The sequence below is a fragment of the Nerophis lumbriciformis genome, linkage group LG06 (genome assembly GCF_033978685.3).
Source record: "Nerophis lumbriciformis linkage group LG06, RoL_Nlum_v2.1, whole genome shotgun sequence".
NCBI lineage: Eukaryota > Metazoa > Chordata > Actinopteri > Syngnathiformes > Syngnathidae > Nerophis > Nerophis lumbriciformis.
The window spans coordinates 1,827,554-1,854,060 of record NC_084553.2 but is presented as its reverse complement, the minus strand read 5'-3'; the positions used below and the strand labels follow the sequence as shown (position 1 = coordinate 1,854,060).

The window sequence follows — 26,507 nt, the reverse complement described above, 5'->3', positions numbered from 1 at the left end:
GTGGTCCAGAAGAAGAATGGGGATGTTCTTCTTTGTATTGACTATGGTAAACTAAATCTGCAGACGATCAAAGATGCTCATGCTCTCTCCAAATTTGTGGACAACTTTTCTGCACTAGCTGTTTCAAAAAGGTTCACAGTACTTGATCTCAAAACTTGATTTCAAAACCGCCTTGTTTGCCCTTTGTGGTTTTGGGACTTCAACCGCATGCCGCAGGGAGTGACCAAGGCTCCAAGCTCATTCCAACGACTGATGGAAAATGCATGGTTGAATCAAACCGAAAATAAGTTCTTGTTTTTCTTGTGGCCTCCATCCGTTTCTTGGGCACCACCATCACCCAGGACCTCAAGTGGGAGCTGACCGTAAGCCCCTTCATCAAGAAGGCCCAGCAGAGGATGTACTTCCTGCGGCAGCTGAAGAAACTGAAGGTGCCGACCGAGATGCTGGTGCAGTTCTACTCTGCCATCATGGAGTCTATCCTCACCTCCTCCATCACCGTGTGGTTCCCCGGCGCCACAGTCCGGGACAAGCATGGACTGCAGCGCATGGTACGTGCTGCTGAGAAGGTGATTGGTTGCAAACTCCCACCCCTCCAGGACCTGTTCTCCTCCAGGACCAGGAGGCATGTGGGTGGGATCACAGCTGACTCTTCTCACCCTGGACACAAACTACTGTCCCCTCTCCCCTCAGGCAGGAGACTACAGTCCATCCAGACTCACACCTCAACAAGATCTGATAGCTCAGTTCCAGCTCATGTGTGTTATATGTTGCTCCATTGCACCAAGTCCAATTCCTAGTTCTCAAACAATGGCAATAAAAACTCTTCTGATTCTGATTCTGATTATTTCTGCGCCGACTCTGAAAGAACATGAAAAGCATTTAATGAAAGGACTAACGTGACTCCACACAGACAGCAGTTCTACTGGCTCGGGTGCCATTCTTTATCAAGAACATGATGGGAAGAACAGGGTAGTCCAGGTCTCTCCAGGAGTCAAGCGAAGTATCCAACCTATAAATTGGAGATCCTGGCATGTATCGCAGTGATATCATGTTCCTTTTGACATGACGACATTTTATGTATGGCAGTGATATCATGTTCCTCTTGACATGACAGCATGTGTTGTATCGCAGTGATATCATGTTCCTCTTGACAAGACAGCATGTTTTGTATCGCAGTGATATCATGTTCCTCTTGGTATGACAACATGTATTGTATCGCAGTGATATCATGTTCCTCTTGGTATGACAACATGTATTGTGTCGCAGTGATATCATGTTCCTCTTGACATGACAACATGTTTTGTATCGCAGTGATATCATGTTCCTCTTGACATGACAACGTGTATTGTATCGCAGTGATATCATGTTCCTCTTGACATAACAACGTGTATTGTATCGCAGTGATATCATGTTCCTCTTGACATGACACCGTGTATTGTATCACAGTGATATCATGTTCCTCTTGGTATGACAACATGTATTGTGTCGCAGTGATATCATGTTCCTCTTGACATGACAACATGTTTTGTATCGCAGTGATATCATGTTCCTCTTGACATGACATGTATTGTGTCGCAGTGATATCATATTCCTCTTGACATGACAGCATGTTTTGTATCGCAGTGATATCATGTTCCTCTTGGTATGACAACATGTATTGTGTCGCAGTGATATCATGTTCCTCTTGACATGACTATATTTTCTGTATCGCAGTGATATCATGTTCCTCTTGGTATGACAACATGTATTGTGTCGCAGTGATATCATGTTCCTCTTGACATGACAGCATGTTTTGTATCGCAGTGATATCATGTTCCTCTTGACATGACAACATGTTTTGTATCGCAGTGATATCATGTTCCTCTTGACATGACAGCATGTTTTGTATCGCAGTGATATCATGTTCCTCTTGGTATGACAAAATGGATTGTATCGCAGTGATATCATGTTCCTCTTGGTATGACAACATGTATTGTGTCGCAGTCATATCATGTTCCTCTTGACATGACAGCATGTTTTGTATCGCAGTGATATCATGTTCCTCTTGACATGACAACATGTTTTGTATCGCAGTGATATCATGTTCCTCTTGACATGACACTCTGTATTGTATCGCAGTGATATCATGTTCCTCTTGACATGATACTGTGTATTGTATCGCAGTGATATCATGTTTCTCTTGACATGACAACGTGTATTGTGTCGCAGTGATATCATGTTCCTCTTGAAATGACGTGTATTGTATCGCAGTGATATCATGTTCCTCTTGGTATGACAACATGTATTGTGTCGCAGTGATATCATGTTCCTCTTGGTATGACAACATGTATTGTATCGCAGTGATATCATGTTCCTCTTGGTATGACAACATGTATTGTATCGCAGTGATATCATGTTCCTCTTGGTATGACAACATGTATTGTATCGCAGTGATATCATGTTCCTCTTGGTATGACAACATGTATTGTATCGCAGTGATATCATGTTCCTCTTGGGTTGTGGTTATCGCCTCAATCAAGCATGTTGACCAAGCAGAGCAGACGTGTTTTTATTAGCACTTTGTTCTTTTCTTAGTAGAAGAAATGATGTCAGTAAACAAGCTGAGTCTCATTAAATGTCAGCACTGATCAATACTGTCTCCTTGGAGTACACAACTACTACTTCACTACTCACAGTATTACTACTTCACTACTCACAGTATTACTACTTCACTACTCACAGTATTACTACTTCACTACACACAGTATTACTACTTCACTACTCACAGTATTACTACTTCACTACTAGCAGTATTACTACTTCACTACTCACAGTGTTACTACTTCACTACTCACAGTATTACTACTTCACTACTCGCAGTATTACTACTTCACTACTCACAGTATTACTACTTCACTACTCACAGTGTTACTACTTCACTACTCACAGTGTTACTACTTCACTACTCACAGTATTACTACTTCATTACTCGCAGTATTACTACTTCACTACTCACAGTATTACTACTTCTCTACTCGCAGTATTACTACTTCACTACTCACAGTATTACTACTTAGTATTACTGCATGGTGTTGTGCGGGGACAGTGGTGTTGTGGGGGGTGGGAGTGGTGTTGTGCGGGGACAGTGGTGTTGTGGGGGAAGTGGTGTTGTGGGGGCCGTGGTGTTGTGGGGGAGGTGGTGTTGTGGGGGGGGAGTGGCGTTTTGGGGGGACAGTGGTGTTGTGGGGAAAGTGGTGTTGCAGGCGTGGGGGGGAGTGGCGTTGTGCGGGGAAAGTGGTGTTGTGGGGGAAGTGGTGTTGTGGGGGGGAGTGGCGTTGTGGGGGGACAGTGGTGTTGTGGGGGTAGTGGTGTGGGGGGGCAGTGGTGTTGTGCGGGGGTAGTGGTGTGGGGGGGCAGTGGTGTTGTGCGGGGACAGTGGTGTTGTGGGGGGAGTGGTGTGGGGGGAAGTGGTGTTGTGCGGGGACAGTGGTGTTGTGGGGGTAGTGGTGTCGTGGGGGGGAGTGGTGTTGTGGGGGGACAGAGGTGTTGTGGGGGTTGTGGTGTTGTGCGGGACAGTGGTGTTGTGGGGGGAATGGTGTTGTGGGGGGGGAGTGGCGTTGTGCGGGGACAGTGGTGTTGTGGGGGAAGTGGTGTTGTGGGGGGAGTGGCGTTGTGCGGGGACAGTGGTGTTGTGGGGGAAGTGGTGTTGTGGGGGGAGTGGCGTTTTGTGGGGACTGTGGTGTTGTGGGGGCAGTGGTGTTGTGGGGGCAGTGGTGTTGTGGGGGGGAGTGGCGTTGTGGGGGGACAGTGGTGTTGTGGGGGGTGGTGTTGTGGGGGGGAGTGGATTTGTGGGGGGACAGTGGTGTTGTGGGGGGAATGGTGTGGGGGGAAGTGGCGTTGTGCGGGGACAGTGGTGTTGTGGGGGTAGTGGTGTCGTGGGGGGAGTGGCGTTGTGCGGGGAAAGTGGTGTTGTGGGGGAAGTGGTGTTGTGGGGGGGAGTGGCGTTGTTGGGGGACAGTGGTGTTGTGGGGGTACAGTGGGGTTGTGGGGGAATTGGTGTTGTGGGGGGTCAGCAGTGTTGTGTGGGGACAGAGACAGTGGTGTTGTGGGGGGACAGTGGTTTTGTGGGGGGGAGTGGTGTTGTGGGGGGGCAGTAGTGTTTTGGGGGGCAGTGGTGTTGTGGGGGGGACAGGGACAGTGGTGTTGTGGGGGGACAGTGGTGTTGTTGGGGGAACAGTGGTGTTGTTGGGGGGACAGGGACAGTGGTGTTGTGGGGGAACAGTGGTGTTGTTGGGGGGACAGGGACAGTGGTGTTGTGGGGGGACAGTGGTGTTGTTGGGGGGACAGGGACAGTGGTGTTGTGGGGGGACAGTGGTGTTGTTGGGGGGACAGGGACAGTGGTGTTGTGGGGGGACAGTGGTGTTGTTGGGGGGACAGGGACAGTGGTGTTGTGGGGGGAAAGTGGTGTTTTGGAGGGACAGTGGTGTTGTTGGGGGGGACAGGGACAGTGGTGTTGTGGGGGGACAGTGGTGTTGTGGAGGGACAGTGGTGTTGTGGGGGGACAGTGGTGTTGTTGGGGGGACAGGGACAGTGGTGTTGTGGGGGGACAGTGGTGTTGTTGGGGGGACAGGGACAGTGGTGTTTTGGAGGGACAGTGGTGTTGTTGGGGGGGACAGGGACAGTGGTGTTGTGGGGGGACAGTGGTGTTGTGGGGGGGGAGTGGTGTTGTGGGGGCACAGGAGCAGTGGTGTTCTGGGGGGGGCAGTGGTGTTGTGGGAGCACAGGAGCAGTGGTGTTCTGGGGGGGGCAGTGGTGTTGTGGGGGCACAGGGGCAGTGGTCGTAGGTGACACATTCATTCACATCTGGCAAAGAAGTGGTTTTTCTGCCAGGGATGTTATGGACTCTGTTGTTGGTCAGGGCCTGTGTTCCCCTACACATCTTTTGGGGGTCCTGGTCCTGTACACGGTCCTCTATAGTCCTGCTTTGCTTCATGCATGCCTGTCCTCAGACTGGTCCTGCCTGAGTCCTGTTCCCTGGCCTGCAGGGGAGCTGATCTGAGCTTGGACTTCAGATGTTCCTGCCAGACTCACTAGTGCAGAGTGACATTCAGCACACGTGAAGTGTTTCATGCCTGCAGGTCCTGGCTGGGATGACAGGGTGAATGTCCAGTGATGAAGGAGTGAATATTTCTCTTCTGAAGGACACAATCAACTTTTCATGTCAACACTTTTATGCAACATGATTTAAATGTGTCAAGTTTGACCCTGAAGGAGAAAATATTGAAGAGAATTGATTGAAGAAAGAAATATGTTGACAACAACGTTGATGAAGGACAACTTTTGTGATGTTGATGAAGGAAATATCTTCTCGTCATTATTGATTGACTTCTTGTTATGTACACATGATAAGTCATTATTGATGTACTTTGGCGGTGGTATGTGTATATATATATATATATATATATATATATATATATATATATGATATATATAATATTACATTATTATTATTATATTAGTGTTAATATTGCATTACAGTTAGTATCACATGACATTAGTGTTATCATGGAGGAGGTGGTCCATGGTGGAAGTAACCTATGTGTTCTGGTTCTGGCAGGTGGGAACGCCAAGCTGCGATACCAGATCACATCTGGCAACACGGGCGGCGTGTTTGACGTGGAACCAGAAGTGGGAACCATCTTTGTGTCTCAGCCTCTGGACTACGAGCAGAACAAAAGGCAGGAAGTCCCCTCATATTTCATCAATATTACACATCTTTCAAAACATCTGATCAATTCCACTTGGGATTTTTATTTATTATGATTATTGGCAATATGTTACTTGCTTGCAGTTTTTACATCAACTGCAAAAAAGAAGCCACAAATAAATACAGTAGACCACATTCCACATGTGCTATTGTCTTAATTATTATTAATATTATTATTATTATGAACTGGACTAAAAGTCCATCCATCCATCCATCTTCTTCCGCTTATCCGAGGTCGGGTCGCGGGGGCAGCAGCTTAAGCAGGGAAGCCCAGACTTCCCTCTCCCCAGCCACTTCGTCCAGCTCTTCCTGTGGGACCCCGAGGCGTTCCCAGGCCAGCCGGGAGACATAGTCTTCCCAACGTGTCCTGGGTCTTCCCCGCGGCCTCCTACTGGTCGGACGTGCCCTAAACACCTCCCTAGGGAGGCGTTCGGGTGGCATCCTGACCAGATGCCCGAACCACCTCATCTGGCTCCTCTCCATGTGGAGGAGCAGTGGCTTTACTTTGAGCTCCCCCCGGATGACAGAGCTTCTCACCCTATCTCTAAGGGAGAGACCCGCCACCCGGCGGAGGAAACTTGTACCCGTGATCTTGTCCTTTCGGTCATAACCCAAAGTTCATGACCATAGGTGAGGATGGGAACGTAGATCGACCGGTAAATTGAGAGCTTTGCCTTCCGGCTCAGCTCCTTCTTCACCACAACAGATCGATACAGCGTCCGCATTACTGAAGACGCCGCACCGATCCGCCTGTCGATCTCACGATCCACTCTTCCCTCACTTGTGAACAAGACTCCCAGGTACTTGAACTCCTCCACTTGGGGCAAGATCTCCCCCCCAACCCGGAGATGGCACTCCACCCTTTTCCGGGCGAGACCCATGGACTCGGACTTGGAGGTGCTGATTCTCATCCCAGTCGCTTCACACTCAGTTGCGAACCGATCCAGTGAGAGCTGAAGATCCTGGCCATCTGGACTAAAAGTGAAAACATAAAACATTTCTTCTTGCAAGATGAGACATGAATGGTGCATTATGTTCATGAATAATAATTCATTTAGTCGTTTTACATGTAGATGATAATTAGTATCTTAATAAGTTTCTTTCACGTCCAGAGGAAGTTCTGCATCCAAGAAATGAAAGGATAGAAGGAGGTGTGACAGAAATATTCCTTTTAGAGCATTTCATGTGAACATAACCACCCGAGAGGGACAAGCGGTAGAAAATAGATGGATAGTATTAAATAAATGCAATGTGAATCCTCTCTGCAACCAACAGTTCGTGTCACAAAATGTTGGCTCCAACACCAAGGACCGTGTGGTGTGATGCCTTGCTCAAGGTGCAGTGTTCTGTCCCGTAGGTACAAACTCCACCTCCTCTCCTCGGACGGCAAGTGGGAGGACTACACCACAGTGTCGGTCAACGTGGTCAACAAGAACGACGAGGCGCCCGTCTTCACCGTCAACCAATACTACGGCAGTGTGACGGAAGAGCTGGACGGCTCACCTGTCTTCGTTCTGCAGGTACGCAGGAAACACCTTTTAGGGGCAGACCTTAAGTAGCATGTGACATTTGTTTCCCCAACGGGGCAGTTAAGATGGAGTCCCGTCAAGTCTGCCTAGCAACAAGTCACAAACTAATCCCGGACGAGCCCCCAAATTGTTGCGTTTTGGACCAGTTGTTCCTCCCAGGGAATTCAAGTCACAATTCGCTCCCAAGTTCTTTCCGACACTTAAAGCTGAGTTGAAAAACCACCAGAGACAGAATAGGTATTTTGTTGTATATTCTCAAAGCTTTGCCAATATACATTGATTGAGACCAGTCTAACCCTAGAACATTCTATTGCGCCTCCCAAAATGGTCTATCTTCCCGATCCCACCACCCTCTCTCTCGTCCCATCTCTGTAGACAAAACAAATGCTAGTCAAAACACATTCCAAAGAACTCAAGGTTAACACACACAGTATACTTGCTGACAGAGCATCAAGAGAAGAAATGGAAAACACGAGCTGTTTTCAAATATGACAAAGAAATGGAAGAAGTACAACTTAAATTCGGATATGTGTACATATCTGCCTCCGACAATATATATATATATATATATAAATATAACGGGTTTGGATACCAACACGCCCTCCAATACGACCCACCAACAACTAAAACAAAAAAAAAACAGGAAACAGGACAACATACTTTGGTACAACCCCCCATTCACAAATTTCTTGCACTCATTGACAGGCACTTCCCCAAAAAACATGTACTCAGGAATATATTGAACAGGAACACCTTGAAACTTAGCTACAGCTGCATGATGAATATCAAACAAAGCATTGACTCACACAACAAAAAGATTCTGAGCACTCACAGACAAGCAATCGCTAACAACTCTAACTCCACACATAACTGCAATTGCAGATAAAGGCTTAACTGCCCACTTAATGGAAACTGTTCGAAAACATCAGTTGTTTACCAAGCCAGCATCACCCGCAAGGACAAGTCAAACACAGACTTACATCGGACTCACAGAAAACACCTTTAAAACCCCTTAGAACAATCACTCAGGCCCCAACTCAAGAACTCTCCAGAGCTGAGCAAATACATACGGACTCTTAAAGACTATAACATTGATCATGGAGAATTGTCACATGGAGAATTGTCACCATACGTGCAAAGGAGGCTGCATGATCACGCTTCTTCCTCCCCGATGACGCAGGTGACGGCGACCGACCCCGACAAAGACGCCGACCAGGAAGCCGTGCGCTACTCCCTCCATGGCCAGGGCGCCGACAGCGAGTTCGTGATCGACGAGGTCACGGGCAAGATCTACGCCCAGCGGACCCTGGACCGCGAGGAGCGCGCCGTTTGGCGTTTTGTGGTCCTGGCCACGGACGAGGGCGGCGAAGGTCTGACGGGCTTCACTGACGTCATCATCAGCGTGTGGGACATCAACGACAACGCGCCCGTCTTCACCTGCGCTCCCAGCTGTCATGGCCAGGTGGCAGAGAACTCTGCGGCAGGCACGTCGGTGATGGACATGACAGCCACCGACCTGGACGACGCCGCCGTGGGCCAGAACGCCGTGCTGTCCTACAGGATGGTGGGCACTCTAGACGCCAACCTGGGAGGTGTGCCCGCCTTGTCCGACGTGTTTGTCATCCACCCGGCCACGGGCACCGTCACGGTGGCCATGACGGGCCTGGACCGCGAGCAGGCCGAGTCCTACCTCCTGCTGGTGGAGGCCAGGGATGGCGGCGGTATGGTGGGAACGGCCACCGCTACCGTACTGATCAAGGACGTCAACGACCACGCCCCCACATTCACTGACCAATCATGTGTGGCCACCATCTCGGAGAACGCCGAGCCCAACGCTGAGGTGAGTTTTTGATGTTGTGACGGATCAAAAATAATGTTTTTATGTTATAAATGTTTTATGGAGCTGTTAATGAATCATCATTTGTTAATCATTTCAAAACTTTAATCATAAGACACAACATTTTGCAGCACAAATGTTTGGGACACAATTAGGGACATTTAGAAAAGGTGGGGGCCACCTCACTCAGGGGTCATAATTGTGTTCAGAAAGAGGATTTTAGTAGTACTGTACCAGACAGAGTCAAAGGGGAGTGGCCCCTGTTACTCTGGCTGGCCCCCCTGACTCTGGCTGACCCCCATGACTCTGGCTGACCCCTGTGACTCTGGCTAGCCCCCGTGACTCTGGCTGACCCCCATGACTCTGGCTGACCCCTGTGACTCTGGCAGGCCCCAGTGACTCTGGCTGGCCCCTGTGACTCTGGCTATCCCCCGTGACTCTGGCTATCCCCCGTGACTCTGACTGACCCACATGACTCTGGCTATCCCCCCTGACTCTGGCTGACCCCCATGACTCTGGCTGACCCCCGTGACTCTGGCTATCCCCCGTGACTCTGGCTAACCCACATGACTCTGACTGACCCACATGACTCTGGCTATCCCCCCTGACTCTGGCTGATCCCCATGACTCTGGCTGACCCCCGTGACTCTGGCTAGCCCCCGTGACTCTGGCTAACCCACATGACTCTGGCTGACCCCTGACTCTGGCTGGCCCACATGACTCTGGCTGATCCACATGACTCTGGCTGACCCCCCTGACTCTGGCTAGCCCCTGTGACTCTGGCTAGCCCCCCTGACTCTGGCTGGCCACCTTGACTCTGGCTGGCCACCCTGACTCTGGCTGACCCCCGTGACTCTGGCTGACCACCCTGACTCTGGCTGACCCCCATGACTCTGGCAGACCCCCCTGACTCTGGCTGGCCACCTTGACTCTGGCTGGCCACCCTGACTCTGGCTGACCCCCATGACTCTGGCTGGCCCCCATGACTCTGGCAGACCCCCCTGACTCTGGCTGGCCACCTTGACTCTGGCTGACCACCCTGACTCTGGCTGACCCCCCTGACTCTGGCTGACCACCCTGACTCTGGCTGGCCCCCCTGACTCTGGCTGACCACCCTGACTCTGGCTGGGCCCCCTGACTCTGGCTGGCCCCCCTGACTCTGGCTGACCACCCTGACTCTGGCTGGTACCCCTGACTCTGGCTGGCCCCCCTGACTCTGGCTGACCACCCTGACTCTGGCTGACCCCCCTGACTCTGGCTGACCACCCTGACTCTGGCTGTCCCCCCTGACTCTGGCTGACCACCCTGACTCTGGCTGAACCCCCTGACTCTGGCTGACCACCCTGACTCTGGCTGGCCCCCCTGACTCTGGCTGACCACCCTGACTCTGGCTGACCCCCCTGATTATGGTTGTCCCCCGTGACTCTGGCTGGCCCCTGTGACTCAAGGTAATCCCAAGATGTCGTTTTGAAGGTTCTGGAGGTGACGGCAGAAGACCAGGACGTAGGAGAAAACGCCCAGCTTAGCTTTAGCGTGGTGGCAGGAGACCAAGAGCAGAAGTTCTTCATGGTGACCAACAGGCAGGAGCGGCGTGGGACTTTGAGACTGAAGAAGCGTGTGGACTTTGAGCGCCACAGCGAGCAGAAGTTCAACCTCACCCTGAAGGTACTCCAGCGTTCTAGCAGGCGAGCAGCTCAACATCTCAGGAGGACCAATTTAGGAAGTTTGCTGTAAGAGATCAACTTCTCAAAGTCTGAAGCTCAGAGACTTTTTCTTCCTCTGTCAGATTTCATGATCACAAACTTTGCTCTTCAGGAAGTTTTACTGCCCACATTCTCATGTTTCCTCTTAGTACTTTCATGCTGCATGCACGAGTACTTCATCAAGTAATACTAGGTGACATATATGCACTAGTACTTCATATAGTAATACTGCATGCAGCAGTACTTCATTTATTACCATTCAGTGACCTGCATGCAGTAATACTTCATATAGTACTACTGCGTGCAGTAATACTTCATATAGTACTACTGCGTGCAGTAATACTTACTATAGTACTACTGCGTGCAGTAATACTTACTATAGTACTACTGCGTGCAGCAGTACTTACTATAGTACTACTGTGTGCAGCCGTACTTCATATAGTACTACTGCATGCAGCATTACTTACTATAGTATTACTGCATGCAGCCGTACTTACTATAGTACTACTGCATGCAGTAGTACTTAATATAGTACTACTGCATGCAGCCGTACTTACTATAGTACTACTGCATGCAATAGTACTTCATATAGTACTACTGCATGCAGTTGTACTTCATATAGTACTACTGCATGCAGTTGTACTTCATATAGTACTACTGCATGCAGCAGTACTTCATATAGTACTATTCAGTGACACTTAAGCAGTAGTATTTCATATAGTACTATTCGGTGGCCTGCATGCAGTAATACTTCATATAGTACTAACGCATGCAGTTATACTTCAGATAGTACTATTCAGTGATCCGGATTGCAGTAATACTTAATATAGTACTATTCAGTGACCTGCATGCAGTAATACTTCATATAGTACTACTGTGTGCAGTAATACTTCATATAGTACTACTGCGTGCAGTAATACTTACTATAGTACTACTGCATGCAGCCATACTTACTATAGTACTACTGCATGCAGCCGTACTTACTATAGTACTACTGCATGCAGTAGTACTCCATTTAGTACTACTGCATGCAGCAGTACTTACTATAGTACTACTGGTACTTCATATAGTACTACTGCATGCAGCATTACTTACTATAGTACTACTGCATGCAGCCGTACTTACTATAGTACTACTACATGCAGCAGTACTTCATATAGTACTATTCAGTGACACTTAAGCAGTAGTATTTCATATAGTACTATTCAGTGGCCTGCATGCAGTAGTACTTCATATAGTACTAACACATGCAGTAATACTTCATATAGTACTATTCAGTGATCCGGATTGTAGTAATACTTAATATAGTACTATTCAGTGACCTGCATGCAGTAATACTTCATGTAGTACTACTGCATGCAGTAATACGTCATATAGTACTACTGTGTGCAGTAATACTTCATATAGTACTACTGCGTGCAGTAATCCTTCATATAGTACTACTGCGTGCAGTAATACTTCATATAGTACTACTGCATGCAGTAATCCTTCATATAGTACTACTGCGTGCAGTAATACTTCATATAGTACTACTGCGTGCAGTATTACTTCATATAGTACTACTGCATGCAGTAATACTTCATATAGTACTACTGCGTGCAGTAATACTTTATATAGTACTACTGCGTGCAGTAATACTTCATATAGTACTACTGCGTGCAGTAATACTTCATATAGTACTACTGCGTGCAGTAATACTTCATATAGTACTACTGCGTGCAGTAATACTTCATATAGTACTACTGCGTGCAGTAATACTTCATATAGTACTACTGCATACAGTAATACTTCATATAGTACTACTGCATGCAGTAATCCTTCATATAGTACTACTGAGTGCAGTAATACTTCTTGTAGTACTACTGCATGCAGTAATACTTCATATAGTACTACTGAGTGCAGTAATACTTCTTGTAGTACTACTGCATGCAGTAATACTTCATATAGTACTACTGCGTGCATTAATACTTCATATAGTACTACTGCGCGCAGTAATACTTCATATAGTACTATAATATAATAATACTTCATAAAGTACTATTCAGTGACCCAAAAAGGAAGGCTGTATGTGTGTCACATGACAGGAAGTGTCCTTGGTGTTCCAGGTGGAGGACCTGGACTTCTCCAGCCTGCTGCAGTGCGTGGTGCAGGTGGAGGACTACAACGACCACGCCCCCGTCTTCATCCCGCACTTCCTCTCTCTCGGCCCGCTCTCTGAGGACGTCGCCGTGGGAACCAGCGTGGCCCGCCTGGTGGCGAGCGACTCGGACTCGGGCCAGAACCAAGACCTGGTCTACAGCCTGCGGGAGGATTCCGACCCCGAGGGTCTCTTCGCCGTCGACCAGTCCGGCGTCCTCTCTGTGGCGCGGCCTCTGGACCGGGAGAGGACGGCGCAGCATCACCTGGTTGTCATAGCGACGGACCACGGGGTCCCGCCTCTGTCGGGCAGCGCCACAGTGGAGCTCCCCCTGCTGGACGTCAACGATAACGCTCCTGAGTTTGAGTCGGCGTACTCTCCCGTGGTTCTGGAGAACATGGCCGGGCCCCAGGTAGGAGGAGCCTGCGGTCCATTGGAAGGTTCTAGAACGTCTCTCTCTTCCAGGTAGTCAGCATGAACCGGACCTCCACCCTCCTCCGGGCCGTGGACCGGGACTCGCCTGAGAACGGGGCGCCGTTCCGCTTCTCCGTCCCGGCCGAGTCGGGCCTGAGCGGCGACTTCCACCTGCAGGACCACCTGAACGGCTCTGCCACGCTGACCGCCCTCAGGACCTTTGACCGCGAGCGCCAGAAGGACTTCCTCATCCCCGTCGTCATGAGCGACAGTGGACGCCCCGCCCACACCGTCACCAGCACGCTGACCGTTACCATCGGCGACCAGAACGACCACGCCCACCGTGGCGGACAAAAGGAGATCTTCTTCTACAGTCACAGAGGTGACAGCTTCATCCTCTCATACCTCATTCATGTTGTCATGTTTCATGTTGTCATATTTGCTGATTCATGGTGTCATGTTTGCTCATTCATGGTGTCATGTTTGCTGATTCATGTTGTCATATTTACTGTTTTTATGTTGTCATATTTGCTGATTCATGTTGTCATATTTGCTGATTCATGCGGTCATATTTGCTGATTCTTGCTGTCATATTTACAGTTTTTATGTTGTCATATTTGCTGATTCATGTTGTCATATTTACAGTTTTTGTGTTGTCATATTTGCTGATTCATGTTGTCATAGTTGCTGATTCATGTTGTCATATTTGCTGATTCATGCGGTCATATTTGCTGATTCATGTTGTCATATTTGCTGATTCATGTTGTCTTATTTGCTGATTCATGTTGTCATATTTGCTGATTCATGTTGTCATATTTGCTCATTCATGGTGTCATGTTTGCTGCTATCATGTTGTCATATGTACTGTTTTTATGTTGTCATATTTGCTGATTCATGTTGTCATATTTGCTGATTCATGCGGTCATATTTGCTGATTCTTGTTGTCATATTTGCTGTTTTTATGTTGTCATATTTGCTGATTCATGTTGTCATATTTGCTGATTCATGTTGTCATATTTGCTCATTCATGGTGTCATGTTTGCTGCTATCATGTTGTCATATTTACTGTTTTTATGTTGTCATATTTGCTGATTCATGTTGTCATATTTGCTGATTCATGCGTTCATATTTGCTGATTCTTGCTGTCATATTTACAGTTTTTATGTTGTCATATTTGCTGATTCATGTTGTCATATTTACAGTTTTTATGTTGTCATATTTGCTGATTCATGTTGTCATATTTACAGTTTTTATGTTGTCATATTTGCTGATTCATGTTGTCATATTTACAGTTTTTATGTTGTCATATTTGCTGATTCATGTTGTCATATTTACAGTTTTTATGTTGTCATATTTGCTGATTCATGTTGTCATAGTTGCTGATTCATGTTGTCATATTTGCTGATTCTTGTTGTCATATTTGCTGTTTTTATGTTGTCATATTTGCTGATTCATGTTGTCATATTTACAGTTTTTATGTTGTCATATTTGCTGATTCATGTTGTCATATTTACAGTTTTTATGTTGTCATATTTGCTGATTCATGTTGTCATAGTTGCTGATTCATGCGGTCATATTTGCTGATTCTTGTTGTCATATTTGCTGTTTTCATGTTGTCATATTTGCTGATTCATGTTGTCATATTTGCTGTTTTTATGTTGTCATATTTGCTGATTCATGTTGTCATAGTTGCTGATTCATGCGGTCATATTTGCTGATTCTTGTTGTCATATTTGCTGTTTTCATGTTGTCATATTTGCTGATTCATGTTGTCATATTTACTGTTTTTATGTTGTCATATTTGCTGATTCATGTTGTCATAGTTGCTGATTCATGTTGTCATATTTACTGTTTTTATGTTGTCATATTTGCTGATTCATGTTGTCATAGTTGCTGATTCATGTTGTCATAGTTGCTGATTCATGTTGTCATATTTGCAGATTCATGCAGTCATATCTGCTGATTCGTGTTGTCATATTTGCTGATTCATGCGGTCATATTTGCTGATTCTTGTTGTCATATTTGCTGTTTTTATGTTGTCATATTTGCTGATTCATGTTGTCATATTTACAGTTTTTATGTTGTCATATTTGCTGATTCATGTTGTCATATTTACAGTTCTTATGTTGTCATATTTGCTGTTTTTATGGTGTCATATTTGCTGATTCATGCGGTCATATTTGCTCGTATCATGTTGTCATATTTGCTGTTTATATGTTGTCATGTTTGCTGATTCATGGTGTCATGTTTGCTGATTCATGTTGTCATGTTTGCTGTTTTTATGTTGTCATATTTACTGTTTTTATGTTGTCATATTTGCTGATTCATGTTGTCATAGTTGCTGATTCATGTTGTCATATTTGCTGATTCGTGTTGTCATGTTTGCTGATTCATGGTGTCATGTTTGCTGGTATCATGTTGTCATATTTGCTGATTCATGTTGTCATATTTGCTGATTCATGCGGTCATATTTGCTGATTCATGTTGTCATATTTACAGTTTTTATGTTGTCATATTTGCTGATTCATGTTGTCATATTTACTGTTTTTATGTTGTCATATTTGCTGATTCATGTTGTCATAGTTGCTGATTCATGTTGTCATATTTGCTGATTCATGCGGTCATATTTGCTGATTCTTGTTGTCATATTTGCTGATTCATGTTGTCATATTTACAGTTTTTATGTTGTCATATTTGCTGATTCATGTTGTCATATTTACTGTTTTTATGTTGTCATATTTGCTGATTCATGTTGTCATAGTTGCTGATTCATGTTGTCATATTTGCTGATTCATGCGGTCATATTTACTGTTTTTATGTTGTCATATTTGCTAATTCTGTTGTCATAGTTGCTGATTCATGTTGTCATATTTACTGTTTTTATGTTGTCATATTTGCTGATTCTGTTGTCATAGTTGCTGATTCATGTTGTCATATTTGCTGATTCATGCGGTCATATTTGCTGATTCTTGTTGTCATATTTGCTGATTCATGTTGTCATATTTACAGTTTTTATGTTGTCATATTTGCTGATTCATGTTGTCATATTTACAGTTTTTATGTTGTCATATTTGCTGATTCATGTTGTCATATTTACAGTTTTTATGTTGTCATATTTGCTGATTCATGTTGTCATATTTACTGTTTTTATGTTGTCATATTTGCTGTTTTTATGGTGTCATATTTGCTGATTCATGCGGTCATATTTGCTCGTATCATGATGTCATATTTGCTGTTTATATGTTGTCATATTTGCTGATTCATGTTGTCATAGTTGCTGATTCATGTTGTCATATTTGCTGATTCATGCGGTCATATTTGCTGATTCTTGTTGTCATATTAGCTGTTTTTATGTTGTCATATTTGCTGATTCATGTTGTCATATTTACAGTTTTTATGTTGTCATATTTGCTGATTCATGTTGTTATATTTACAGTTCTTATTTTGTCATATTTGCTGTTTTTATGGTGTCATATTTTCTGATTCATGCGGTCATATTTGCTCGTATCATGTTGTCATATTTGCTGTTTATATGTTGTCATGTTTGCTGATTCATGTTGTCATATTTGCTGATTCATAGTGTCATGTTTGCTGGTATCATGTTGTCATATTTGCTGTTTTGATGTTGTCATATTTGCTGATTCATGTTGTCATATTTGCAGTTTTTATGTTGTCATATTTGCTGATTTATGTTGTCATGTTTGCTGATTCATGTTGTCATATTTGCTGATTCATGTTGTCGAATTTCCTGATTCATGTCGTCATATTTGCTGTTTTTATTTTTTTCATTTTGCTGGTTCATGCGGTCATATATGCTGATTCATGTTGTCATACTTGCTGATTCATGTGGTCATATTTGCTGATTCATGTTGTCATATTTGCTGATTCATGTGGTCATATTTGCTTATTCATGTTGTCATATTTGCTGATTCATGTTGTCATACATGCTGATTCATGTGGTCATGTTTGCTGATTCATGTTGTTCAGTTTGCATATTTGTTGTCATATTTGCTGATTCATGTTGTCATATTTGCAGTTTTTATGTTGTCATATTTTCTGTTTTTATGTTGTCATATTTGCTGATTCATGTTGTCATATTTACTGTTTTTATGTTGTCATATTTGCTGTTTTTATGGTGTCATATTTGCTGATTCATGCGGTCATATTTGCTCGTATCATGATGTCATATTTGCTGTTTATATGTTGTCATATTTGCTGATTCATGTTGTCATAGTTGCTGATTCATGTTGTCATATTTGCTGATTCATGCGGTCATATTTGCTGATTCTTGTTGTCATATTAGCTGTTTTTATGTTGTCATATTTGCTGATTCATGTTGTCATATTTACAGTTTTTATGTTGTCATATTTGCTGATTCATGTTGTCATATTTGCTGATTCATGTTGTCATATTTACAGTTCTTATTTTGTCATATTTGCTGTTTTTATGGTGTCATATTTGCTGATTCATGCGGTCATATTTGCTCGTATCATGTTGTCATATTTGCTGTTTATATGTTGTCATGTTTGCTGATTCATGTTGTCATATTTGCTGATTCATGGTGTCATGTTTGCTGGTATCATGTTGTCATATTTGCTGTTTTGATGTTGTCATATTTGCTGATTCATGTTGTCATATTTGCAGTTTTTATGTTGTCATATTTGCTGATTTATGTTGTCATGTTTGCTGATTCATGTTGTCATATTTGCTGATTCATGTTGTCGAATTTCCTGATTCATGTCGTCATATTTGCTGTTTTTATTTTTTTCATTTTGCTGGTTCATGTGGTCATATATGCTGATTCATGTTGTCATACTTGCTGATTCATGTGGTCATATTTGCTGATTCATGTTGTCATATTTGCTGATTCATGTGGTCATATTTGCTTATTCATGTTGTCATATTTGCTGATTCATGTTGTCATACATGCTGATTCATGTGGTCATGTTTGCTGATTCATGTTGTTCAGTTTGCATATTTGTTGTCATATTTGCTGATTCATGTTGTCATATTTGCAGTTTTTATGTTGTCATATTTTCTGTTTTTATGTTGTCATATTTGCTGATTCATGTTGTCATATTTGCAGTTTTATGTTGTCATATTTTCTGTTTTTATGTTGTCATATTTGCTGATTCATGTTGTCATATTTGCAGTTTTATGTTGTCATATTTTCTGTTTTTATGTTGTCATATTTGCTGATTCATGTAGTCATATTTGCAGTTTTTATGTTGTCATATTTTCTGTTTTTATGTTGTCATATTTGCTGATTTGTGTTGTCATATTTGCTGATTCATGTTGTCATATTTGCAGTTTTATGTTGTCATATTTGCTGTTTTTATGTTGTCATATTTGCTGATTCATGTTGTCACATTTGCTGATTCATGTTTTCATATTTGCTTTTTTATGTTGTAATTTTTGCTGTTTTTATGTTGTCATATTTGCTGGTTCATGTTGTCATATTTGCTGATTCACGTCGTCATATTTGCTGATTCATGTTGTCATATTTGCTGATTCATGTTGTCATATTTGCTGATTCATGTTGTCATATTTGCAGACTCTCAACTCTACAACAATAAAAGCATCATCATATTCTGCTACAACAATAAAAGCATCATCATATTCTGCTACAACAATAAAAGCATCATCATATTCTGCTACAACAATAAAAGCATCATCATATTCTGCTACAACAATAAAAGCATCATCATATTCTGCTACAACAATAAAAGCATCTTCCCTGAGGTGACAAGCTCCCTCATCTGTTAGCTCATTCATCTGTTTACTTAGTCATTCATCCATTCATTTCATGCTCCAATTAGGTTCTAAGAATGATGTATTTGTTATTCTTATAGCTAGACCCGTTTTATCTTTCTGCACTTCCTGTTACGTGACACTTCCTGTCACGTGATGTTGTGATAAGACACGCCCCCGACATGTTTGAAGAATGTTGTGTTTTGACTTCTGCAGGCCTCCAACCAACCACCGTGCTGGGGAAAGTCCACGCCCCCGACCCCGATGACTGGGACAACAAGACCTACGTCTTTGAAGGACCCGCCCCCACGTCAGTTCTCCATCTAACTGAGTCCTTCATAACTCCCCTACTCTAACTGAGTCCTTCATAACTCTCTTACACTAACTGAGTCCTTCATAACTCTCCTACACTAACTGAGTCCTTCATAACTCTCCTACACTAACTGAGTCCTTCATAACTCTCCTACACTAACTGAGTCCTTCATAACTCTCCTACACTAACTGAGTCCTTCATAACTCTCCTACACTAACTGAGTCCTTCATAACTCTCCTACACTAACTGAGTCCTTCATAACTCTCCTACACTAACTGAGTCCTTCATAACTCTCCTACACTAACTGAGTCCTTCATAACTCTCCTACACTAACTGAGTCCTTCATAACTCTCCTACACTAACTGAGTCCTTCATAACTCTCCTACACTAACTGAGTCCTTCATAACTCTCTTACACTAACCGAGTCCTTCATAACTCTCCTACACTAACTGAGTCCTTCATAACTCTCCTACACTAACTGAGTCCTTCATAACTCTCCTACGCTAACTGAGTCCTTCATAACTCTCCTACACTAACTGAGTCCTTCATAACTCTCCTACACTAACTGAGTCCTTCATAACTCTCCTACACTAACTGAGTCCTTCATAACTCTCCTACACTAACCGAGTCCCTCATAACTCTCCTACACTAACTGAGTCCTTCATAACTCTCCTACACTAACTGAGTCCTTCATAACTCTCCTACACTAACCGAGTCCTTCATAACTCTCCTACACTAACTGAGTCCTTCATAACTCTCCTACACTAACTGAGTCCTTCATAACTCTCCTACACTAACTGAGTCCTTCATAACTCTCCTACGCTAACTGAGTCCTTCATAACTCTCCTACACTAACTGAGTCCTTCATAACTCTCCTACACTAACTGAGTCCTTCATAACTCTCCTACACTAACTGAGTCCTTCATAACTCTCCTACACTAACCGAGTCCCTCATAACTCTCCTACACTAACTGAGTCCTTCATAACTCTCCTACACTAACTGAGTCCTTCATAACTCTCCTACACTAACCGAGTCCTTCATAACTCTCCTACACTAACTGAGTCCTTCATAACTCTCCTACACTAACTGAGTCCTTCATAACTCTCCTACAATAACTGAGTCCTTCATAACTCTCCTACACTAACCGAGTCCTTCATAACTCTCCTACACTAACTGAGTCTTTCATAGCTCTCCTACACTAACCGAGTCCTTCATAACTCTCCTACACTAACTGAGTCCTTCATAACTCTCCTACACTAACTGAGTCCTTCACAACTCTCCTACGCTAACTGAGTCCTTCATAACTCTCCTACACTAACTGAGTCCTTCACAACTCTCCTACGCTAACTGAGTCCTTCATAACTCTCCTACACTAACTGAGTCCTTCATAACTCTCCTACACTAACTGAGTCCTTCATAACTCTCCTACACTAACTGAGTCCTTTATAACTCTCCTACACTAACTGAGTCCTTCACAACTCTCCTACACTAACTGAGTCCTTCACAACTCTCCTACACTAACTGAGTCCTTCACAACTCTCCTACGCTAACTGAGTCCTTCATAACTCTCCTACACTAACTGAGTCCTTCATAACTCTCCTACGCTAACTGAGTCCTTCACAACTCTCCTACACTAACTGAGTCCTTCACAACTCTCCTACACTAACTGAGTCCTTCATAACTCTCCTACACTAACCGAGTCCCTCATAACTCTCCTACACTAACTGAGTCCTTCATAACTCTCCTACAATAACTGAGTCCTTCATAACTCTCCTACACTAACCGAGTCCTTCACAACTCTCCTACACTAACTGAGTCCTTCATAACTCTCCTACACTAACCGAGTCCTTCATAACTCTCCTACACTAACTGAGTCCTTCATAACTCTCTGACACCCACATTTCTCCTCAACATGTGAGTCAACTTGTGGCAATCATGACTGATGACCAATAATAATCACGAGTGCATTTTGAAAAATAATCAACATAACTAATTGATGAAAAACAATAAACAGCTTCGACTAATAACCATAAATTACTTGTGAAAAAATAAACATAATAATAATAATAAAAATAATGAATCATATTTATAATGCACTTTACATTTTCGTCAAATCTCATACTGCTAAATTGAAAAATAATCAACTTAAGTGACATGAAAAATAATCAATTTAAGTCAGTTATGAAAAATAATCAACTTAAACAACTTGTGAAAAAAAAATAATTTAAGTGACCTATGAAAAATAATCAACTTAAGTGACCTATGAAAAATAATCAACTTAAGTGACTTGTGAAAAATAATCAACTTAAGTGACTTATGAAAAATAATCAACTTAAGTGACTTGTGAAAAATAATCCACTTAAGTGATTTATGAAAAATCATCAATTTAAGTGACTTTTGAAAAATTATCAACTTAGGTGACTTGTGAAAAAAATAATCAACTTAAGTGACTAATGGAAAATAATCAATTTAAGAAACTTGTGAAAAATAATCAATTTAAGTGACTTGTGAAAAATAAGCCACTTAAGTGATTTATGAAACATAATCAACTTAAGTGACTTATGAAAAATAATCAACTTAAGTGACTTGTGAAAACTAACCAACTTAAGTGACTAATGAAAAATACTTAACTTAAGTGACTTGTGAAAAATAATACATTTAAGTGACTTATGAAAAATAATCAACTTAAATGATTTATGAAAAATAATAAACTTAAGTAACTTGTGAAAAATAATCAACTTAAGTGACTTGTGAAAAACAATCCACTTAAGTAATTTATGAAACATAATCAACTTAAATTACTTGTGAAAAATAATCAACTTAAGTAACTTGTGAAAAATAATCAACTTAAGTGACTTGTGAAAAATAATCCACTTAAGTGATTTATGAAACATAATCAACTTCAGTATGTTATGAAACATAACCAACTTAAATTACTTGTGAAAAATAATCAACTTAAGTAACTTGTGAAAAATAATCAATTTAAGTGACTTGTGAAAAATAATCCACTTAAGTGATTTATGAAACATAATCAACTTGTTGATTGTTCATTCAAAATTAAATGAAAAATAATAAATTGAAGTGACTTATGAAAAATAATCACCATAAGTGACTTGTGAAAACTAATCAACTAATGAAAAATAATTTATTTAAGTGACTTGTGAAAAATAATTAAGTTAAGTGATTTATGAAAAATTATCTACTTAGGTGACTTGTGAAAAAATAATCAACTTATGGAAAATAATCAATTTAAGTGACCTATGAAAAATAATGAACTTAAGTGACTTGTGAAAAATAATCTACTTAAGTGATTTATGAAACATAATCAACTTAAGTGACTTGTGAAAAATAACCAACTTAAGTGACTAATGAAAAATACTTAACTTAAGTGACTTGTGAAAAATAATAAATTTAAGTGATTTATGAAAAATAATCAACTTATGAAAAATAATCAACTTAAGTAACTTGTGAAAAATAATCAACTTAAGTGACTTGTGAAAAATAATCCACTTAAGTGATTTATGAAACATAATCAACTTAAGTGTCTTACGAAACATAATCAACTTAAATTACTTGTGAAAAATAATCAACTTAAGTAACTTGTGAAAAATAATCAATTTAAGTGACTTGTGAAAAATAATCCACTTAAGTGATTTATGAAACATAATCAACTTGTTGATTGTTCATTCAAAATTAAATGAAAAATAATAAATTTAAGTGACTTATGAAAAATAATCAACATAAGTGACTTGTGAAAACTAATCAACTTAAGTGACGAATGAAAAATAATTTATTTAAGTGACTTGTGAAAAATAATTAAGTTAAGTGATTTATGAAAAATTATCTACTTAGGTGACTTGTGAAAAAATAATCAACTTATGGAAAATAATTAAGTTAAGTGATTTATGAAAAATTATCTACATAGGTGACTTGTGAAAAAATAATGAACTTATGGAAAATAATCAATTTAAGTGACCTATGAAAAATAATGAACTTAAGTGACTTGTGAAAAATAATACATTTAAGTGACTTATGAAAAATGATCAACTTAGTGACTTGTGAAAAATAATGAATTTAAGTGACTTATGAAAAATGATCAACTTAATTGACTTATGAAAAAGAATGACTTATGAATAATAATCAAGGTAAGTAAGAGTGCAACAGAGAAAGGCAAAGTGCAGGTTGGATGCCAGGATGGATGCGTGTGAATAATGCAGAAGATGTTGAAGCTGAGATGGATGGATGATAATGAATCCTCTTTTTATGGGATTGCTTCTCTCCTTGTCAGACATGTGATCAACAATCAGGCCAAGTATTGATCAACAATCAGGCCAAGTATTGATCGCTGATTGATCAGAAACTTCTTTCAAACTTCACTTTCTGCAGCAGACATCTTTCATTCATGCACTCATTTGTCTTCTGATGCTCCAAAGTCCACAAGGAGACTAGAATGATGTCATCTTGCACTGCAGGAAGGTGATTATGTCATCTTGCACTGCAGGAAGGTGATGATGTCACTTGCACTGCAGGAAGGTGATGATGTCACTTGCACTGCAGGAAGGAGATGATGTCACTGGCACTGCAGGAAGGTGATGATGTCATCTTGCACTGCAGGAAGGTGATGATGTCATCTTGCACTGCAGGAAGGTGATGATGTCACTTGCACTGCAGGAAGGTGATGATGTCACTTGCACTGCAGGAAGGTGATGATGTCATCTTGCACTGCAGGAAGGTGATGATGTCACTTGCACTGCAAGAAGGTGATGATGTCACTTGCACTGCAGGAAGGTGATGATGTCACTTGCACTGCAGGAAGGTGATGATGTCATCTTGCACTGCAGGAAGGTGATGATGTCACTTGCTCATCGGCCAATCAGATTGCTCCTGTGTGCTCCCTAGAGCTTATGGTTAGCATTAGCGTTAGCATTAGTGTTAGCATATCATTGTGTAGAACAATGTGCAAGAAGGTATATATGTATATAAATATATAAATGTGTATACAGTATAGATATATGTATACAGTATATAGGTATGTATGTATATACAGGTATATACAATATAGGTATATATATATATATATATATATATATGTTTGGGGAAGCCATGGAAAACCACTTCCAGACGGCTTCAAAATGGTTCTGGACCAGCATCCACCACCTCAGGAAGGTGAAGCAGTGCACTGTCAACACCGTGTATGGTGAGGATGGTGTTCTGCTGACCTCTACTGTGAAGGTTGTGGATTGGTGAAGGGAATACTTCAAAGACTTCCTCAATCCCACCAACACGTCTTCCTATGAGGAAGCAGTGCCTGGGGACTCTGTGGTGGACTCTCCTATTTCTGGGGCTGAGGTTGCTGAGGTAGTTAAAAAGCTCCTCATGAGATCCGCCCAGAGTTCCTTAAGTCTCTGGATGCTGTGGGACTGTCTTGGTTGACAAGACTCTGCAACATCGCGTGGACATCGGGGGCGGTGCCTCTAGATTGGCAGACCGGGGTGGTGGTTCCTCTCTTTAAGAAGGGGAACCGGAGGGTGTGTTCCAACTATGGTGGGATCACACTCCTCAGCCTTCCCGGTAAGGTCTATTCAGGTGTACTGGAGAGGAGGCTACGCCGGATAGTCCAAACTCGGATTCAGGAGGAACGCTGTGGTTTTGGTCCTGGTGGTGGAACTGTGGACCAGCTCTATACTCTGGGCAGGGTCCTTGAGGGTGCATGGGAGTTTGCCCAACCAGTCTACATGTGCTTTGTGGACTTGGAGAAGGCATTGGACCGTGTCCCTCGGGAAGTCCTGTGGGGAGTGCTCAGAGAGTATGGGGTATCGGACTGTCTGAATGTGGCGGTCCGCTCCCTGTAGGATCAGTGTCAGAGCTTGGTCCGCATTGCCGGCAGTAAGTCGGTAAGTCTGTTCATAACTTTTATGGACATAATTTCTAGGCGCAGTCAGGGCGTTAAGGGGATCCGGTTTGGTGGCTGCAGGATTTGGTCTCTGCTTTTTGTAGATGATGTGGTCCTGATGGCTTCATCTGGCCAGGATCTTCAGCTCTCACTGGATCGGTTCGCAGCCGAGTGTGAAGTGACTGGGATGAGAATCAGTACCTCCAAGTTCGAGTCCATGGTTCTCGCCCGGAAAAGACCCTGCCCCAAGTGGAGGAGTTCAAGTACCTCAGAGTCTTGTTCACAAGTGAGGGAAAAGTGGATCGTGACATCGACGGGCAGATCGGTGCGGCGTCTTCAGTAATTCGGACGCTGTATCGATCATAGTCCTGTTGTCTCCAAGGTTTTTCATCCTAGTCCTGTTGTCTCCAAGGTTCTTCATCCTAGTCCTGTTGTCTCCAAGGTTATTCAACCTAGTCCTGTTGTGTCCAAGGTTCTTCATCCTAGTCCTGTTGTCTCCAAGGTTCTTCATCCTAGTCCTGTTGTGTCCAAGGTTATTCAACCTAGTCCTGTTGTCTCCAAGGTTCTTCATCCTAGTCATGTTGTCTCCAAGGTTCTTCATCCTGCAGCAGCAGAGTGGCCTCCTCCTCATCAAGGACTACACACCTTCTGGAACTCACCTGTTGCAGGTGAGAGTGTCTGATGGCGTGTGGCAGGACGTCGTGTCCTCGGTCCTCGTGCACGTCAGGGACCTCCCCCATGAAGCCCTGCACCGCTCCGCCTCCTTGCGCCTGGCAGGTGAGGAACACCCTACACCTTCCACGCCAAACACAGGTGTGTCTTCACCTTCCACCCCAAACACAGGTGCACTACTTCACCTTCCACCCCAAACACAGGTGTGTCTTCACCTTTCACCCCAAACACAGGTGTGTCTTCACCTTTCACCCCAAACACAGGTGTGTCTTCACCTTCCACCCCAAACACAGGTGTGTCTTCACCTTTCACCCCAAACACAGGTGTGTCTTCACCTTCCACCCCAAACACAGGTGTACTACTTCACCTTCCACCCCAAACACAGGTGTGTCTTCACCTTCCACCCCAAACACAGGTGTGTCTTCACCTTCCACCCCAAACACAGGTGCACTACTTCACCTTTCACCCCAAACACAGGTGTACTACTTCACCTTCCACCCCAAACACAGGT

General features: G+C 43.0%; 1 protein-coding gene across 1 annotated transcript in view; it reads left to right on the top strand.

The window, feature by feature from the left end:
* Positions 1-26,507, top strand: part of LOC133608944 (neural-cadherin-like) — a 143,970-nt gene that overhangs the window by 65,822 nt on the left and 51,641 nt on the right. The window contains exons 15-22 of the mRNA XM_061964599.2: positions 5,597-5,717; positions 7,104-7,266; positions 8,456-9,115; positions 10,586-10,777; positions 12,921-13,364; positions 13,418-13,748; positions 19,334-19,427; positions 25,917-26,101. Coding sequence (XP_061820583.2) covers positions 5,597-5,717; positions 7,104-7,266; positions 8,456-9,115; positions 10,586-10,777; positions 12,921-13,364; positions 13,418-13,748; positions 19,334-19,427; positions 25,917-26,101 — 2,190 coding nt within the window. The remainder of the gene's footprint in view (positions 1-5,596; positions 5,718-7,103; positions 7,267-8,455; positions 9,116-10,585; positions 10,778-12,920; positions 13,365-13,417; positions 13,749-19,333; positions 19,428-25,916; positions 26,102-26,507) is intronic.